This window comes from Malus domestica, chromosome 07 (genome assembly GCF_042453785.1).
Source record: "Malus domestica chromosome 07, GDT2T_hap1".
In the NCBI taxonomy this organism is placed as follows: domain Eukaryota; kingdom Viridiplantae; phylum Streptophyta; class Magnoliopsida; order Rosales; family Rosaceae; genus Malus; species Malus domestica.
In genome coordinates, this window is record NC_091667.1 from 11536996 (window position 1) to 11557534 (window position 20539).

General features: G+C 36.7%; 3 protein-coding genes and 1 pseudogene across 3 annotated transcripts; all 4 read right to left on the reverse strand.

Moving 5' to 3' along the window:
• Positions 1–2291: 2291 nt before the first annotated feature.
• Positions 2292–11979, reverse strand: LOC139187747 (COP9 signalosome complex subunit 7-like; annotated as a pseudogene).
• LOC139197371 (uncharacterized) lies at positions 6586–8594 on the reverse strand. Its single transcript, XM_070824667.1, has 2 exons — positions 7245–8594; positions 6586–6924 (listed from the first exon to the last, which is right to left on the reverse strand). The coding sequence occupies exons 1-2, from the start codon at positions 8218–8220 to the stop codon at positions 6890–6892; spliced, it is 1011 nt and encodes a 336-aa protein (XP_070680768.1). The 5' UTR covers positions 8221–8594; the 3' UTR covers positions 6586–6889.
• A 5483-nt stretch (positions 11980–17462) lies between the features above and the next one.
• On the reverse strand, positions 17463–18143 carry LOC139197690 (putative receptor like protein 25). The gene has a single exon (XM_070825642.1). It carries the CDS (start codon positions 18141–18143, stop codon positions 17463–17465), a length of 681 nt encoding a protein of 226 aa, XP_070681743.1.
• LOC139197691 (receptor-like protein 43) lies at positions 18144–20335 on the reverse strand. Its single transcript, XM_070825643.1, has 2 exons — positions 19637–20335; positions 18144–18473 (listed from the first exon to the last, which is right to left on the reverse strand). Exons 1-2 carry the CDS (start codon positions 20333–20335, stop codon positions 18144–18146), a joined length of 1029 nt encoding a protein of 342 aa, XP_070681744.1.
• Positions 20336–20539: the final 204 nt, after the last annotated feature.

Below are 20539 nucleotides of genomic sequence, written 5' to 3' on the forward strand. Positions count from 1 at the left end.
GCAAGGAACACAAGGAATAGTGACACTCAACCAATCAATCAAAAGACATCCAACTTTGCTCTTAGACAAGCAAGAAACCAGAAAACTTTAGTTTGTCCAGACTCTACTCTTTTAGTCATAGATCCACCATAGAAAGCCATCTTTTGTCAAGTTTTAGAAGCTCTGCTACTTTTTCCCAGTATTGTAGTATCTAATCCCTTTAGTAAACCCAATTTACATCTCATTCTCCCAAGATTACAACCCCTGTAAAACACAAAGAGAAGTGGTTGTAAGAAAATGAACCTTGCCAGGCAAGGTTATAAGCTTGCCCGAATCTCTTTCGTTTGTACTTACATAAAGTATATTTGTTGTTTAATATATCTTCCATTGTGTCTTAAATCATTTTGAACTGCTTTTCGTTCAAAGTTTCATCTATGATTAATTTGGCTACACTAATTAACCTTGCTTCTTTAGTGTTAACTGTAATCAAAGAAATGGTTGGAAGGGTCCTGAACTCCGTTTATGTGGACATATAATATTATAAGTAAAAGTTCTTGTTTAAAAGGCAAGAAAAAGAATTATATACAGACTTAACCCATTTGTAACAATCCAATAGAATCAAGAAGTTTAAGTAACTTATGGCGCAAGTAATCAACCCATTTCATAACCAAAAAAAAGAACAATCTGTTATACAAAGATACGTTCATATCCATATTAGTTTTGATTGTGAGCCTCAAGGTCTAACGAATGCCCCACAAAGGCACCATTTAAACTAATTGCAAACTCATATTGCAGCACACCAAGCAGCAAACCTTAGCCGACAAGCAAGACCCCTGGAAGTTATGCGAGGGACATATCTAGCCCAAACAAGTGTGACACTAGTTTAGCTGCACCAAGCCAGTGGGATCTTGTTTCCGACAAGCGGATGACGGAGGAGGAACAGCCGCTTCAGGTGGCAAGATGTACTAAGGTAATCAATCCAAATTCTGACAAGTGCTAAATTCATTCCTTGATGCAATGAACAAAGTCGTTATGGGGAACAAGAAGTTTAGTGCAATGCCTAAACATATGGTTTACAATTTATATTTGACTATAGAACTTCATGTACATTAGAACCTCGATAATTTAAAATATCCGATAAAACAATAAGGCTGATTAAATAATATTTTTGGATGGTTCAAACTTGGAGATAATGTGCTAAATTAATAATTCGCTAAATATCAAAGAGAATATATAATGAAAATTTTATATAAGTCCCACGTAATATATAAATTAATGATTTCTTGATTTCTTTACACCTTTGAGATTAGAAACCATTGTTCTATGTATGATGTGTTACTATGACTTATGGGAGAAATAAGAAAGCTCATGAATTGTACTTCCTTAAACAAATGTATAGAATTGTTAATTCGTAAATCAAGAAACTAAATAAAATGTACAATATTTGAGTAAATAAGAAGGAATATTATATGATTGATAAATTAATAATTTTTTTAATTTGTCAATTATTTAACATTTGCTAAAGTAATAGATTTTCTTTGGTCCCAAGATTACTAATTTATGGAGGTTTAACTGTATGTTTTTGTTACGACAGTTTCATTTTTGTTTGTTTATCTATGTTTTTTTTTGTTATTTAGTTTCTATTCTTTCTGTTAAATGATTTGTGAGCCTATTACAAAAACACGAAAAGAAAAAATGATTTGTGTGCCTAGCGTAAATTTCAAAATGATGACGTAAATGTAACACTCACTAAAATAACGAACAATTTTCATACGATTCCATATCCATCCACCCTTCTAAAATACACAAAAAATATACAGACCTCCACCACAAGGTACTGAAAAATCTCAACCAAGGTTGGAGTATAATCATGTGAACTATTATAATTCTTTACTTTTTTGGGACAAACGATAGAGTAGTGTACGTACACTAAACTCACTTAAATTACAGGGAAGGAGATTGAAATACGAGACCTCGAGTGCAAGGACGAATGTTCTAAACCAAGTGAGCCACAAGCCACTTATGATCTATAATAATTATTTTCAATTTCATATTTTTAGCAAAGCAAAGTAATTTGGATTGCTTTGAATGTTTTACTCAGATCAAAAATTTATAAATTTTGAACGCCGCATTGCATTTATAAATTTAAAAACCATAGCTAGCATTGTTGGAAATGCTTTAAAAAATGGGTGTTTAAAAATTATTTCCTCAAGGTATGCTTTAACGGCGTTTAATCGGTTTCAGTGATTGCATTCGAGTGCTACAGAGCAAGCGTAATACTACGTATAACATTAAAGAAAGAAGTAGAGCCCTAGTATCTGAATATCCATCCATAAAGCATTTTATAGCCGCACCAACAAATGTTGTTTCATTATTCATTCATGTCAACTCAATTGGAATAGCAAGGGATTTAAGACGAGCTAAACTAAAAATGAACTATGCGCAGAAAGCGAAAAATAAGAATGTTTATTACCAGAGACATTGTGGTCTCCGAAAAGGAGATATCAACAGACCTGGGAAAGAAGGCAACTTGAACTTGCCTAAATAATCGTCGTCTCCAACTCTCAACTCTTATATATAGGATGCCGTCTCCTGCAATTCCAAGTCAAACAGTGGAACGAAGGGAAATCATATTGATCACTCGAACCAAAGGTACAAATATCACCGATAATAGTTTCGGCAGCCATGTATTTGCAAATAAAAATCATAACTAAGAAAATGAGGTGGTTATATTACCTCTTTGGTCGACTACGGTCTTCCTCATAGTCCATCACTCCTCCAGGTTCGGAGTAGATCTCCTCATGCCCCCGGAAGTCAACGTCGGCCTGCTTACAGTGGGGAACTTCTGCCACAATGTAAGTAAAGACACATCGACCAACATATCCCAATAACTAAACAAAAGATTAATAAAAAATTATGTGTTTCGTGTGTGGAGTGGGACTAAAGAACTCGTTCATCTATGATTATGTATAGCTTCAGAATAGCTCATCAAAAAGGCGCTGATGTGCACATTTGTGGCAGAGAAATACATCAACGAAAATAAAATCATAATATCGTGTTTTACCATCCCATGCCATATGTTCAAATCATCAAAATGGATCCCGTTCACTTTATTAGGAAGGATTACTTGCAGAAGCAATACAAAAAATACAACAGGATTAAACTGACCTTGATGGAAATCGACTTCTTTACTTCTTCCACCCTATTTCCAACTTCTTTCTTGTGTTCCTTGGCCACTTCAGTCATGGTATCAGCCCACTTCATCTTTTCTTGAATTGAGATAAGAAGATTGCTTGAGGTATCCAACCTACGTTTTCATTCACACAAAATTTAGGCAATACCATCAGATTTATATCTCAAAAAGAAACTTGAGAAGTCATTAACTTAGAAGCAAAATATCACAAAGTCAGCATACTGGATAAAACACGAGAATGCATTACTACGAAAAACATGGAACCACTTTTTTTAATGTGGAGATAGTTAATAAACTCTACCACATGAAACAATTTCATTAAATTGGTAATAGATGCTCCATAGCATTTGATTGCACACAACTAAGAGTCAGGAAACTTTTATGCAATCAAGGTCAGACATGAATGTTTTCAGATCATTGCCAAAATAGAGTTAATTCCTTGATTTATTTGATGATTTTCTCATTACAAGATGAACATATATATAGGGAAAGAAAGAAGACATAAAACCTAACTTTGCCTAACTTGCCTAACTTGCCTAACTTACCTAACTTGCCTAATTTACATAAAGAAAGTTGACTAGCCTAACTTTACTAGCCATCCAATACTCATGGCTGCTTTTAGTTGACACTCCCCCTCAAGTTGGTGCGTAAATATCTCGAATGCCCAACTTGCTGAGTGAAAGATGGAAAATCCTACTTGACACTGCCTTTGTTAAAATATCTGCTAGTTGGTCATCACTCTTCACATAAGGCAAGTTAATGGTACCATCAACCAACCTTTCCTTAATAAAGTGCCTATCCACTTCAACATGTTTAGTACGATCATGTTGAACTGGATTATGAGCAATGCTAATGGCAGCTTTGTTATCACAATAAAGTTTTGATGGCTTTGCAGAATTAAAGCCTAATTCTCTCAACAAAGTCCTGAGCCATAACAATTCTTGCACACCATGTGCCATACCTCTAAATTCAGCTTCGGCATTGGATCTAGCCACTACATGTTGCTTCTTACTGCGCCAAGTAACTAGATTTCCTCCAACAAATGTAAAGTATCCAGAAGTCGATCTGCGATCAGTTACTGACCCAGCCCAATCTGCATCAGTGTACCCTTCAACTTCTTGATGTCCATGATTGGAAAACATCAAGCCTTTTCCAGGGGCAGACTTCAAATACCTGAGAATACGTTGTACAGCATCCATGTGGGCTTCGCTTGGCCTGTGCATAAATTGACTCACTACACTTACAGCATAGGCTATGTCAGGTCGTGTATGAGACAAATAAATTAACCTCCCAACTAATCTTTGGTACCTTTCCTTGTTAGCCGGAACTTGATCATGATAGTCTCCCAATCTATGGTTTTGCTCAATTGGTGTGTCTGCAGGTTTACAAGCTAACATCCCAGTCTCAGTTAATAAGTCTATAACATATTTCTTTTGAGAAAGAAAAATGTCATGCTTTGATCTTGCAACTTCAATACCCAAGAAATATTTCAGAGTACCCAAGTCCTTCATTTCAAATTCCTTGGCTAGATACTTTTGAAGCTTTTGAATTTCCTCGACATCATTACCTGTAACCACCATATCATCCACATAAACAATTAAGGCTGTAAGTTTACCTCTATCATGCTTAAGAAATAAGGTATGGTCAGCTTGAGTTTGCTTGAACCCATAACTTCTCATTGATTGAGCGAACCTGCCAAACCATGCCCTTGGTGATTGTTTCAATCCATACAAGGACTTTCTTAACCTGCATACTTTGCCAATATCGCAAGTGGTAGTGAATCCTGGAGGAAGATCCATGTATACCTCTTCATCCAAGTCTCCATGTAAAAATGCATTTTTTACATCAAACTGTCGTAGAGGCCACCCTAGATTTGCTGCCAATGACATAAGAACCCTGATAGTGTTGATCTTTGCTACCGGAGCAAATGTCTCCTGATAATCAATGCCATAGGTTTGAGTATAACCTTTGGCTACCAGTCTAGCCTTGTACCTTTCCACTGAACCATCAGCTTTATGCTTTACTGTGAACACCCATCTACACCCAACAGGTTTCTTGCCTTCAGGAAGTGCAACCAGTTCCCAAGTGGAGTTTTTTCGAAGCGCTTCCATCTCTTCAATCATAGCCTTTTTCTATTTTGGATCTTTAAGAGCATCCTGTAACTTATTAGGAACTGAGACTGATGACAATTGGTTTGCAAAAGATATATAAGAGTCTGACAAGCGATGAGATGAAACAAAATTAGATATAGGATATTGAATACCCTTTGTAGAAGAATGACCATAACGAACAGGGGGTATCCCTCGATTTTCTCGAATAGGATAACGAGAACCCTGAGACTCATGATGTGGTTCATTTGAATCATTTGGATCATCACTTAATGAAATCTCATGATTGGACTCATCAAATATAGTAGGCTGAAGAGAGGGAGAATGAGTGGTTACCTCAGGATAATTCGTACGAGTAGCAGCTGATTGGTCAGAGAGTTGGTCAATGTGGGGATCTGTCTGTGGGTGGTCTATCTCATCATCCCTTTTTTCTTTATCTCCCTTTTTTCTTGTCCTCTCATACACCTTCAATATTTTTTCATCTTGTGCCTCATCATTAGGCAAATTTGCACCATCACCGACATCAGACAAGTGTTCATCTAAAAAATGCATACCACCAATGTCAAGCGGCAACTTCTCTTCCTCCTTACTCCATATCTCCCCCTGAAGAGAAGTGGCCAAATCTTCTTTTGAAAAAAATGCCTCGTGTTCCCGAAAGGTAACATCCATAGAGACAAAAAATTTCCCAGTGGGAGGATAGTAACATCGATACCCTTTCTGAGTAGCAGAATAGCCAATAAACACACATTTGATGGCTCTAGGATCCAACTTATCACGATTTTGCATGGGGACGTGAACATAGCAGACACAACCAAACACTTTTGGAGGAATATGAAGGAGTGAAGGAAGAGAATGATATTGGGAAAGGGTCTGGATAGGTGTTTGAAATTGGAGAACACGTGATGGCATGCGATTGATAAGAAAAACAGCTGTGTGAATGGCATCACCCCAAAAACGTTTAGGAACGTGCATAGCAGAACATAAAGAGCGAGCCACATCCAAGAGATGACGATTTTTACGTTCTGCTATACCGTTCTGTTGAGGAGTATGTGGACAAGATGTTTGATGAATGATACCGTGTTGTTGAAAAAATGTTCCAAGTCCATAATTCAAATATTCTTTCCCATTGTCAGATCGAACAACTTGAATTTTAGCATGAAATTGGGTTTGAATCATTTGATGAAAGATTGGAAAAATAGTCATAACCTCACTCTTATTTTTGAGTAAGTATACCCAAGAAACTCGAGTGCAGTCATCAATGAAAGAGACAAAGTATTTAGCACCAGTATAAGTAGGAATATGAAATGGTCCCCAAACATCAGAATGAATAAGAGAGAAAGGAACATTACTTTTATGGGAACTTAAAGGGAATGAGACACGATGATTTTTAGAAAGAATGCAAGTTTCACAATGGAAATCAGAAACCTTGACTTTAGAAAATAAAGAAGGGAATACATATTGCAGGTACTGAAAGGAAGGGTGTCCCAATCTTTTGTGCCATAACCAAATTTTTTCAGAAGCTTCAAATTGTTTGGCCTCCACTTGACAACTGTAACTTGTCTTCTCACAATCTGGTGGTAAGTCCAAGTAGTATAGACCTCCCCTCTCTCTACCATGACCAATCAATGCTTTCGTTCGAATATCCTGAAACCAACAATGGGTAGGAGAAAAAATGGCAAGACAGTTTAGTTGATTTGTAAGTTTACCAATGGAAAGCAAATTGTGAGAAAGATTAGGAACATGTAAAACAGATGAGAGAGATAAGCCTGGTGTTAATGAGATGGAGCCTGCTCCAAGCACTGGAGTAGAAATACCATTAGCAACTTTAACAGTATTTAAAGGTGGAGTAGTGTGAGAAACAAACCATGTAGAGTCGTTGGTCATGTGGTCAGAAGCCCCTGAATCAATGATCCAAGGTTTATTGGGAGGAACAATTGTAGTGTTCAAGGCAAAACCAAAGTTACCTGCATCGACTAAGGAAGTAGAAGCAGTAGTAGGAGAAACTAAGTGAGCAGATTGATCCACCCGAGGTATGGAAGGCTTTGGTGTCAGGTGTGCTTGTGATCCACCAATGCCTTTCTTTTGATTTTCCTTCTTTTGAACCCACCAATCAGGATATCCATGCAGCTTGAAGCAAGTGTCTCTAGTATGCTTATCCTTGTCACAATAAGTACACTTCCTTGTATCAGTAATTTTGGATCCACCTAATCGAGAATTGGAGACTCCACGGGGAAATCGAGACGGAGCAGTTACCATGGCGGATCCTTCCACTTGTGGGCCAACCAACATAATGGTTTGCCTACTTGCTTCAGCATTCACAAGAGCATAAGCAGCACGAACAGAAGGCAGAGTTGTTTGAGTCAAAACTTGACTGCGAACATGATCTAAATGAGGATCAAGACCAGCCAGAAAATAATACAATCTTTCTTCCGAAATTTCTGTCTCTCGGGTAGCAATATCATCAGCGCACTTCAATTTTCCAGGACGCAAGAAATCAATTTCTTGCCATGTTTGCTGAAGTTTACCATAATATGCAGATAAAGGTTCTCCATTCTGGCGAGTCGCCAGTGCTTGACGGCGAAGTTCGTATAACTTTGATGCATCTTTTTCAATTGAGTAAGTTTGGGTAACAGCATCCCAAACATCTTTTGCAGTAGAGAGTCGGAGAAAAATGGCCCGTACATCTCTGGTCATGGAGTTGAGTAACCAAGATTGAACCATGGCATTCTCTTCCTCCCATATAGCATACAATGCATCAGCTTCTGCTGGTGCCATTTTTGTTCCACTGACATAAGACCATTTACCTCTGCCAGTGATGTAGATGCGGACACTTTGGGACCATGAGGAATAGTTGGACCCATCCAACTTGTCTGGGGTGATATGTAGAGACATATCACTTTGAGTAACAGTAGCTGAAACAGTGGTCTTGGAGTCACCCATTATTACTGCCTCAAAGGTTATGGGTAAATTTGTTGGGTGATTCCAACGGGTATGGTTTATGGGGTATTGGGTAGTATATTTTTTGTGTGGAAAGATTTCTGGGTTTTGCAGAGATACTGCAAATGGGAAGAATATGGGAAAAGATGCAGCGGAATATGTATGGTTAACAAGCTGGATATGGGTAATAATGTTGGCAGATATAGCCAAATGAAAAAGAGTAAGATTGGATTGGTATGAAAGGAGAAGACCTGCAGAATAACAGGTCTTATTGGGTAGATGGCAGTAGTGCCAGTAAGTGAATCAAAATAGAAACTCTTTTTGGATCAGAATGGCTCTGATACCATGCCAAAATAGAGTTAATTCCTTGATTTATTTGATGATTTTCTCATTACAAGATGAACATATATATAGGGAAAGAAAGAAGACATAAAACCTAACTTTGCCTAACTTGCCTAACTTGCCTAACTTACCTAACTTGCCTAATTTACATAAAGAAAGTTGACTAGCCTAACTTCACTAGCCATCCAATACTCATGGCTGCTTTTAGTTGACAATCATAATGCACATATTTAGGACCAAATTCTAAATAAGAAGTTCCATCTATGCATACTGAACATACAACCCAACAGAGAAACTGCATCAGAGACGTTACCAGTTTGACAGTGTTTGAATCATACTCCCAAGTTGTCCAGGTCTCGGATCTCTCCCTGCAGCAAACTGGAGCTGCATTTTACAAGAAATAATTGATTCGATATTTCTTATAAGGAAATAAACAAAGAGCAACGAGAAAAGGCAAGCGAAAACAAGTAAAACAACACAAAAATTAAAAATAATTTGAAGCAAAGGCAGCAGTAATAAACACAAACCTCAAAGCATTTTTGCAGCTGGTCCAGCTTTCCTCTTATTATGCCCTAAGAGAAAACATGACATCTCCTTCATGTTTTCTCTATCCACTTAACTATGTTACACAGATACAAATACATGATAAATTACTATATAACAAGGTTGGGATAATAAAATAGTATATATCACATTACACATATATGTGCAAAAGTAATCTACGTAAGAGAGTCAGAAGTGAGTTGTAATTTAAAAGTACCAATACATTTTTAAGGAAAAGATTCACACAAAAAAATACCCTTGTGCATCTGGATGCGTATGTACACAACACATGTCGCACTATATCCAAAATGTCAATGAATACTGCAAATCTGTATCTGATAACTGTTGGGGTGTTATCGGGGGTGGGGGGGGGGGTGTGTTGGGAATCAGGGCCATATCCTTACAGGATACTCACCTGCAATATTTGGAATATCGCTTCATAGACCAAACTAACAGTAACAATTTTCAGGTACTGTCCAATATTCAAAAATAAATTCTTACACGGGCAAGAACCGAGTCCTGCGGCCCATGCAGAGTAAAATTGGCGGACAGATGGACGGGAGAAGAGTGTTTATTTGTACTGTATTTGAATAACAATTCGTTAAAGTTATGATTATTCATTCCACAACCTTCACTAAAGAAACCTTTTTGTCCAGTAAAAGATGCATATTTCAATGTAACTAGGAAAAAATAGAGGTAGAGGGATGAAAGAATTATTACCGCATACATGCACTCATTAATGAGAAAATCCTCGAGCTCTCGTACATTGATAACATCTAACTCCTGCATAAGTTGATGATACGGTAGTACCTGGAAAATAATTCAAGAATCTAAGAGAAAACTGAATGCACAACACAATATGGGACATCTGTGTATATAAAAACCGGATATCAACACAATAGTGACCTAGACACCTAATACAGGATATGATGAATCACTACTTTACAAATACTTAAAAAGGTTCTAGAAGACTCTCTCCATGGTCTTTTAGCACAACAATCTCATGATATGTTCAATCAAAGGCATCAGATACTAAGACCTGTAAGTCCACTATTGTTCTGAATTTTGATTGGAACTAATAAGCTTCTGGCATTCCATATAACTTTTCATATCATCGTTTGCAGTAAAAGGCACCATCATCTATTACATTCAGAATTCAATTGGTAACTGCAGTCTTTCCTCCAAGTGCAACTAAAACAAATATCTGTCCATAAAACTTGTCTAAAAGTGATGATAATTTTTCCTCTCCTTTCATTTTTGCTGACATATTTTCTGAAGCATGGAAGACATCAAGTACCAAAGGTGACAAGCTCCATATATTCACATTGAAAAACCATACAGCCATAACCATTACTATGCAATCAGAGATGTATATCACCAACAACTTTTCAAAGGATTACGCATTTAAGGAAACATACCTTGTTTGTCTCAGCCAGTGTAAGAACAGTAAGCTGTTTCAGCTTTAAGACTTGATCAGGGACCAAATGTGGAAGACGACTGGCATCACCTACAATACATTTCAGTTTCTTAAATTCCATAACAATGCCAAAGAGATGCTTAATTTCTTTTTTCATAGAAAATATACTCAGAAATTTTATGGGAAGTAGTTCTCCTGGGAATTGACAATATCTCCCGAATTTCAAAAATGATTGAAGTAAGGAAAAGCTTAAATGTTATGGAGGGAATAATAAAGGACATAGTAGTAGAATTTAATAAAAGATACGGCAGTTGCTTTAAAACAAATGTGCCAGTTTACACTTCTTCTAACGAAAATATGTTGCTGCCTCCATTTATTCATCTTATCAGTGAATAAGTATAAGAAAGTATCTTCTTTGACATCTCCAAAGCAACAGTAAGAAAAAAAAAACTGGTGATGAAGTGATGACTCTGCAGCAGAGCTTGATAGAAATATACATGGGTCAGTTATATCCTCAAGCAACATTAATATGACAAAAGCACCAACTGCATTGGCACCCAAAACCCTGCCACATGGTCTTGAGAATGAAGCTGCGCACAATGTTTCATACAATGAGCCAACAGACGTTCCAATGGTGGCTCAAATTTTGGGTTTTTCTCCTTCTGAGTTTTGTTTTCATGTTGCACAGGGTTTGTTGATATTTAAATTTTAGGGGTTATTGTTCGATTTCTTTATCACAGATATGGAAGCGGAAACAAGCATTAATCGATTTGGTGCAAGATGACCAAAGCAATCAAACCAAAAGCTAGAGAATAACAAACCCACAGCTAGAGAATAACAAACCCATTAGAAAATCGACCAAAAGATGAAGCGATTTTTGCGTGCTTACTCTTGTAATCACTCCATGTGCCATGTGCAAACAATCGAAGTACATCGAGGTACACAGAATTTTCAGTTCCTTCAAGCTGCATATATTCCACAGTCAAAAAACAAATGCGTATGAAACAAAACCCAGTAACAATCAATAATTTTATTTTCTCTTTGGCTGCAACAAATTCTGATTATACATCCTTTGCTCAAACCCAGAAACTACACGACCAAAATATACACAGAAAACGGAAATTCCACAATAAATAAATAGAAACATGGGAACCTGAAGAACATTAGGGACAGCGATAATTTCCGAAAAGGCAAAAAGGGCAGGGTGGGAGGTGACTTCTGCGACGAGGGGCCGAGAGCGGAGCCATCGAGTGATGATGCTTGCTTCACGTAGTGATCAATGACCTCCTCTTGCTTTTGCTCAATCTCCATCTCAAAAAACAACAGAAATTACTAATTGCAACGATGGAAAAATCGAGACGAGACGGTGAAAAGTTCAGCAGTGGGAAAGCTAGGGATTTGGTGGGTTTGAATTTCCGGGAAGAGATTGAGGAGAAAATAGGGGTTTCGGAGTAGAGATTTTTCAGTTTTTCTGTCACAGGAACGAACGTGTCCCTATACGTGTCCGTGTTCTAGTCGTAACTAAAAAAATTTCATTTCGGAGAAAGGATCTAAAGCCATCTCCAACCGAAGGGTCTAGAGGGCCGAAAATAGCTCAAAAATCATCTCCAACCGAGGGTTAGGCCAGAGGGCTCTGGAATCTAGGAGGCCCCATGGAATCGGAGAGGGCTGGAGGGCTGGCTGGGCTGGCTATTTCTTTTTTTAATGTTTTGTTATTTCTGTCGGTTATAACCGACATCATTTCTTAAGAAAAAAATTCAAATGCAACGGCCAGTAGCCGTTGCATTTGATTTTTTTTTTTTATAGTTTTATTAGTATTTTTTATTTACAAAATTTTTCATATAACTTCTATTTTTTCCTATAACTTCTATTTCACAAAATTTATTTCATATATTTTTTAAATTCCATTTTTTTCTTATAACTTCTATTTCACAAAATTTATTTCATATTTTTTTTAAATTCCATTTTTTTCCTATAACTTCTATTTCACAAAATTTGTTTCATATTTTTTTTAAATTCCATTTTTGTCCTATAACATCTATTTCACAAAATTTGTTTCATATTTTTTTAAATTCCATTTTTTTCCTATAACTTCTATTTCATAAAATTTGTTTCATATTTTTTTAAAATTCTATTTTTTTTTCCTATAACTTCTTAAGCCATTATACAACATTAAATTAAATTAAGTAACATGAAACAACATTAAACAATATGAACGAGCCCTTTGGCCCTCTGGCCCTCAGTTGGAGACGGTTTTTTGTGACAGGGCTAAAACGAGCCCTCTGGCCCTCGGTTGGAGACGGAGGCAAATATGGCCCTGTACTGTTCATTAAAATATTAATATCTTGGAGAATCTTGGAGGGCCAGAGGGCTAAAATGAGCCATCGGTTGGAGATGGCCTAAGGGCAGAATGATGGATTGTCAGATTCTATTGTGGGCACCTGGCATTCGCATCGAGACATCTTAATATCTTAACCGTCATGCCGTATAATATTTATTAAAATAAATAAGTAATATAATCTGACCGAATTTGGTAGTTAATATTAATACGTAATATGACGTTACATGTTATATTAAAAAAATGTTACATTAATAAAAAATGAAATATAAAATGTAAAAGAGATCAAAGAATCCAATAATAAAGATTATGATTCTAAAAAACGTTAGGCGTCAGTCGAGTGACTGGTTAGAACCTAAGGCCCCGAAAGTCCAGGTGAATTAAACGAATTTAAATAAATTTAACATGCTTTTTTTTTATTGATAAAGATTTGTTCTATTAATAAACAATATAAAAAATTCATTAAGTAACAACTTTTATTTATAGATATTTTTTGGGTTCACTCTGGACCTTACTAGTTTGGTGACAAGCCCAAATTGTCCGAAAGCTCATTATTAAAGTTCAATGCAAAGATGCTTTATGGGAATTCACTTAAAATCAACGACGTCGTTTGGTTGGGTTATTCTAAAAAGTTTTACTATTCATCATCATCTTCGTCTCTTCTCAATCGCCGCCGCGCATGCTTTTCTACCCAGTTGGCTTGGAAGATTATACGGTTGCAGTTCCAATATTTCTAATAAGACTCAGCTCGCCTGCCGCCTGTCCAACACCGCCTTGCCCGCCCAGCCCTCATAGGTCTTGGATGAACGCCACCGAATTATTTATCCGATTTTTCTAACGATTAGGCCTTAATCGGACCAGCAATCAGCCGTGGAGCGCCTAGGCACTGCTTAGGCCGATTTTAGAACACTGGTAAGTAAGATGGTTGTAGCAACCTTTAATAATAGTTTTTTATTATATATATATATATAAACACTTGTAATAACAAGCTTTATGTTGTAGTCCTATTATATTAGAAATATAATTGTGTAAATTCTAATATATCTAGGATATTCTTATGGGATTCTATCATATCTCTTAGATTAGACATTATTTTGATATTATATATATACATATATATATATAAACACTCGTAATAACAAGCTTTATGTTGTAGTCCTATTAAATTAGAAATATGATTGTGTAAATTCTAATATATCTAGGATATTCTTATGAGATTCTATCATATCTCTTAGATTAGACATTATTTTAATATTATTCTATTAAAGTTGTAATCCTATTAGGGTAAGAATTTAACATTCCTTATAAATATAAATAAAGGCACAATGGAGTGTAATAGAACACAAATTAAGCCTATTAAGGTAAGAATTTAACCTAACCTACATGACCACAAACTAAGCCTCGTCTTGCTTGCTAATTGTGGGGTTTTAAAGCTAGAAGTCCATTAAACATTGACAAACACCAGACTCCTCAATTATGCAAATTTCTATTGCATATCTGACCAAAACAACATTCACACAGAATGTCCACTCAGAAGCCTACTTCCTACAACCAATTTAAAACACGCATAGAAATTTTGCATGTTTGATTTCTGAAAAACAATTTGTATTTAAGCTAATAGAACTTTGGAAATGCTTGACAAAGGAATACGTAAAGGGTGGACTAATATATATATATATATATATATATATATATATGTGTGTGTGTGTGTGTGTGTTTGTCCATAAATTCCTTACCACATCAACCTTGACCCATTCGAATCTATAAATTTGAATTTGTCTAAATTCCCATGGCTACACTAAATTCTTTACAAACACTTATCATCTGCTAATAATTAAACTGACCAACTATGATTAGTGTGATGAGCTGAAGGAGACAAAATACGTGTTATATAATTATGGTTGTTTAGTAAAACTATAACACAGCTAATGTTTCTCTCGCCTCTCTTTTCTCACAATCTAGTAAGTGGACTAAATGATTTAAGCAGTTAGTGAAAGAACATATGTAGCTTGTAATTTGACCAATTTCCCCATGTTAGGAGAAATTTCACAGGCCTTTGTAAGATTTCACTTTAACAAAGAGAGCTCCAATAACCTTCTAAAACATTTAAGCAAAGCACATATCACAAAAAATGAACCTGAATGGGGAAGATCACCATAAGCTAATATGGACCATGTATAAAAGAGATAAATAGGAATTAAGGATGTGTGAATGGATACCAAGCAACTAAAAAGCTGCTAATGGGTCTTTTACTTCAAATAATGATTGATAAGAAACAACCATTCTTCATGAGGAAGCAGGTAATGTATTGTGCACCCTAATCTATCGTCCTAACAACCATAATACATAGAAATTTGTGGTGCTCCATTGCACATATGCAGCAGGCTTTTAAGCATATCAATATTTGCATAAGAAGAACCAACAAACAAAGAGACGAAACACCTAAATTTACATCAATTGGTTTTATGGTGGAATCCTAATTTTTTTTATGATACAGAGCATGTCGTCCCACATGTGAAGCCAAACAGCCACACGCGTTCCACGTCGCCCCGTTGTGTTGTTCACGTGTTAGGCTTAAAAATTCACCACACGTGAGAGAGTGTATTGAGAATGAGTTTCACGTCAATGGGAGGAGGGACCTTACATGAGCTTATAAGAAGTTAAGTTACTTCTCGTATTACCAATTGGTTTTAGGGAACTTTAACGAAAAGCACCCGGTACTGTTCACTTTAACGAAAAACCACATTTTTATACTAAAAAGTCAATCCTGGTACTATTCACTTTACCTTTTATTTTGTCCTTATCATTAAAACTCAAAGTTTTCAAGCCATTTTCATTAGTTTTTCTTTGGTTTTATGGTAAAACCTCATATTTTTTCAAAATGAAAGATTAACAAAAAAAAAAAAAAAAATGTGATAAAAAACACCTAAATTTACAGAGATAATTTAAAACATGTAAATAAGAAATTGAAAGTAATCTGCAATTTGGTTTCTTCAGAAGCAATGAGAAAAAGAAAACGGGAGAATGAGACCAACACAGAGAAAACATCCTTTTTACCCCTAAGTTGTGCGCGACGTCCTACTTCCTTCCCTTCTTCGTTTTGGCAGCCTTCCCCTTCATTCCTTTCATTCTTCGTATTTTCTCCCCCGGGTCGTCTCACTTTCAGAGTCTGTAAGACTCACTCACGACTCAGCAGCTGTTCAGCCTGACTCGTGCCTCATCTCAGCCTCACTCAGTCCTTCCTCGACGTCGACCATTCGCCCACCTCGCACTCACCCTCGCGGCCCACAAGCTTCGTCTCGCCGTTTCGAGTCTCGACAGCCCACCTTGATTCCTCGATTCCAAAAGGTTAGTCTTTCTGCTGGATTAAAATTTGGATCCACAACTATAGTTGGTCATTCTGCTGATTAAAATTTGAATCACAACTGTGTTTTTTCCGATTAGGGATTTGAATTGGAAACCTTATCTGTCATTTCTGCTTTGACAGTTTTGTTTCTCTATTTGTAAATATGAATTCATCACACAAAAACACAAAATGGTTTTGTTCTTTCCCATTAATTTTCTTGTTAAAATATGTCAATAATATGAAAGGTTTTGTTATTCGCCAAAGTGGGACTTTCGCCTTCAGCTCTTCACATGTACCAATCACTTGTTTTTTCCCATTAAGTTTCTTGTTAAAATATGTCAATAATTTTGAAAAATGGTACATAAAAGTACTCTTATAAAGTTATAATATCCTTCACATGACAAGTTTTAGGGCTAACAACATTGATGTTTTCTGTTTCTGCGCTTCAAGTCCACCAGCCCTTTTGCATTTGTTGCCTATTGCACAACTGATGTATTCAGTTTACAAGTTGTTCCTACAAAACCAGTTCCCTTGTAATCCACAATTCTCATTCATTCCCTCCGATGATTGGAACAAAATGTTGTACAAATTTCGTAGCTCTGGTTTTAGAATTTTAGACAATTCTTGCTATAAACATTACTCTTAAATAAGTATTCTTAGTTACTAAGGCATAGGAAAGTTTCGATTTCATTTGATTGAAAAGATTGTCTCCAATTAATCGAATGAATAAGAATCCTTTCAAATGAACATAGCTGGTTTCATTCTAATTTCAGAAAATCCAAATCCATGAAAACATGCAGCACTCTACTACCTTTATTTACATTACTTTCTATCTCCATTTAGTTGTTAAAGAAGCTCAACAGTACAAGCAAACTGATATAACTTAAAAACAATATGATATATAGGGCTGAGTCTTGAACTTGAACAACACAATCAACTAAAAGCTAAAAAGCACCAATACATTCTATCTTTTTTTTTTAAAGAAACCTCGACGGTACGAGGAAAAATTTATTGAATTAAAAAAAGAAGTTACACCTAGTCTAGGGGGACATAAACCTTACCCCTCAAAATAAAGAAAGAAGAAAGAAAAGAAACCGAAAGTACAAGAAAATAGGAGGGACATACACTTACATAACCTGAGACAAACTTATAACTAAACATATATAAAGTGAAGAAACGAAACCACAACAGAGAAAACAAACGACAACAAGAAATGCGTAACGGTAACAAACTGAATTTCTACTTCCCCCACTAGTACTCTAAATTTTCCTTATCATTTGCCTGATCATTCCAACAATCTTAAGAAACAAGTCGGGCCTCCTTGTGATCACAACATCTGCAAGAACTACTCCCACTACCAACCCACTTCCACATCCGGCCGAAACAATTTTCCAATCCAATTCAAATATGCCTTCTGAGCTAGAATCACCTTCGTCGACGGTTGAAGGTGGAAGTTCAGGGGCCTTAGGATTTCCACATTTCTTTGGCAATGGATCTCCACACAACCCTGGGTTTCCCTCGTATGAAGTGACATTCAAGGAAGAAAGCTGGGTTCCTTGTGGTATAGCACCTGTGAGATTGTTGTGAGACACATTGAAACTGGAAAGAAAATTAAGTTGCACCAGCTGTTGGGGGATACGTCCTGAGAGCTTGTTTTGTGAAAGGTCCAACGATTCAGGCTTCATCAAGTTTCCAAGGGATGATGGGATAGAACCAGTGAGAATGTTGTGGGATAGATTCAGCGAACGAAGATCCTTAATATTCCCAATGAATTCTGGAATTTTCCCTTCAAATTTGTTGCTTGAGATATCAAAGGATGCAAATTCTTCTCGGATCTTTGGGTAGTATTGCTCCAAACCTTTTGTTGCTATCATGAGTTGGTAATCAACAATGTTAAAAACCGGGAATCCATCGACGTCATAACCTACGCTTGTGTTCATTTATGTTGACTTGTTTACAGTAATATCTGGAAACATGGATGGAACCGCACCAGTAAAATCATTGTAAGCCAAATCAAGAATACGTAACTTGGGGAAATCGACATTCTTTCTAGATTTTCCAATCACACCGTAGAATCCATTATGGCGCATTGCCAAAAGTTTTAACTTTAGAAGAGTCCCCAACCAAATGGGAAAAACATCATTGAAACGATTGTTTGACAAAACAAGATACTCAAGCATCACACAATTCGCCAATGACCTCGGCAACTGCCCCTGCAACTTGTTATGACTCACATCAATCATTCTCAAACTGCTTCCTTTGTTGTATGTCTGAGGAATAATTCCGTGAAAAGAGTTGTTTCCGAGAAGTAGAAGAATCAGATGATCACTAAAGTTTCCGAGACACTAAGGAAGCATGCCACCCAAGTTATTTTTCGACAAGTCAAGGGACAGAAGATTTTTCATATTGCAAAGCAACGGTGAGATTTCTCCAGTAAAGTTGTTGTCTGCAGCTGCATATTCTCGCATGGTTGGTGGAGGTATCGGTAGTGAACCATGAAACATGTTGGAATAAAACCTTATACATAACAGTTTCACCCAAGGAAGGACAAGTGGAAGTTGGTCTGAAATGAAGTTATTAGAAATGTCTAACAATAGCAAAGTTTCTAAGCTTGTATTCCACATCCATTTTGGTACTTGGCCTCGGATTTTGTTTCCAGCAATTTCCAAACGCGTCAACCCAATTGTAAGAAGGATGGAAACTCTCCTAAGTTGCAATTACTCAATCCAAGAACGGTGAACTGTTTAACTGTTGAATTCAAAATTCTGGATTCAGTGACAAGTTCTAAACCGTTCCAGCTTAATTCGAGTTGGTAAAGAGATTGTAGATTTTGAAACATTTGAAACTCTACTGCACCAGTCAGAGTATTCGAATGTAGATACAGGATCTAAAGGTTTGTGAGATTTGAAAATGACGCAGGAACTAAACCATTTAATCTATTAAAAGAAAAATCTAGGTACTCTAGTTTGCTAAAGTTGCCTAGCCAAGATGGGATTGGACCAGTTAAAAAACTTGTATCAATGCTAAAAGTAGCCAGTTGGGTAAGGTTTGCAAAGGAATCAGGAATTAGACCTCCAAATTTATTGGCTGAAATGTCTAGATAAGTGAGCTGCCTAAGATTCCCAAGAAAAGATGGAACCAACCCTTCCGAAAAATTGCATTGAGCCACATCGAAGTTTTGCAGTGAATGAAGGTTTTGAATTGAAGAGGGTATTGTTCCAAAAAAGCCAGTAAAGCCGACTTTCAGTAAGATGAGAGGACTGCTTTGATTAAATTCAGGAAAATATCCAGTCAGATCTTGGTTGTATCTCACACTAAGAGATTCTAGGTTTGGCAGTTGGAAAATTCTCATTGGAAATTCACCAAACAGGTGACAGTCCCTGAGGTAGAGGGTTGTCAAAGATGATAAATTAGCCATGGAATGAGGAATTACCGAAGATACATTTACGAAACTGAGAGTAAGTACTTCGAGACTGGTTAAGTTTTGAACTAGGCTTCCAAGATCTGATGCTTCAAGTTTCAACAAGGGATAATTCTCCTCTTCTGACAACTGATGATCCTTATCTTCTGACAATCTATCGAGATTGAGAGCTAGATTAAGGTATGTCAACTTGGATAACAGTGAAAGTTCAGAAGGGACTCGACCAGAAAAGACAGAGGTAGAGAGGTCAAGATGAGTAAGGCTTGGAAAATTCCTAATGCTAGGAGGAATTTGAGAGTAATTGAAGTTATTGTCAGAGAGGTTTAACCTTTGAAGATGAACAAGGCGGAAGATGCTGCTATTGCTGTTGATAGAGCCGTGGAGACAGCTGCTACCAAGATCTAGGCCAATCACATGACCCGTCTTCTCATCACACTTGACACCTTCCCATAAGCAGCAGGTGCTATTTCCTCCTTCAGCTGGTTTCCATGATGAGACCTTCGGATAAGCATCGGTAGATCTAGAAGCAGATTTGTCAATCGTAAAGCTGTCTTTGAATTGCAGCAGGGCGGACTTCTCCTCATCAGGGCAAGATGGATACTGCTTCTGCGAAGAGTAGGAAGAGTTAGCAATAACCACATGATGAAACAGCAACAAAACTAGTACTAGTTTTGAAACCATGCGAATGATGGAGATATCAAGTAACCCCATAACAACAATCTTTTGAATTTTTTTTGCACTCTTAGCTGTGTATGATGGAAGTGCAGAGTGATATACAACAATTTATAGACTGGCATCGATTAGTATAAAATTCTTCCACAATATAATTTCTCAAAAGTGATAGAGACGGGTGTAGAAGGGACAAGTTGATATGATGCCTTGACTAATTGATGAGAAAAATCAAAAGTTAGAAAA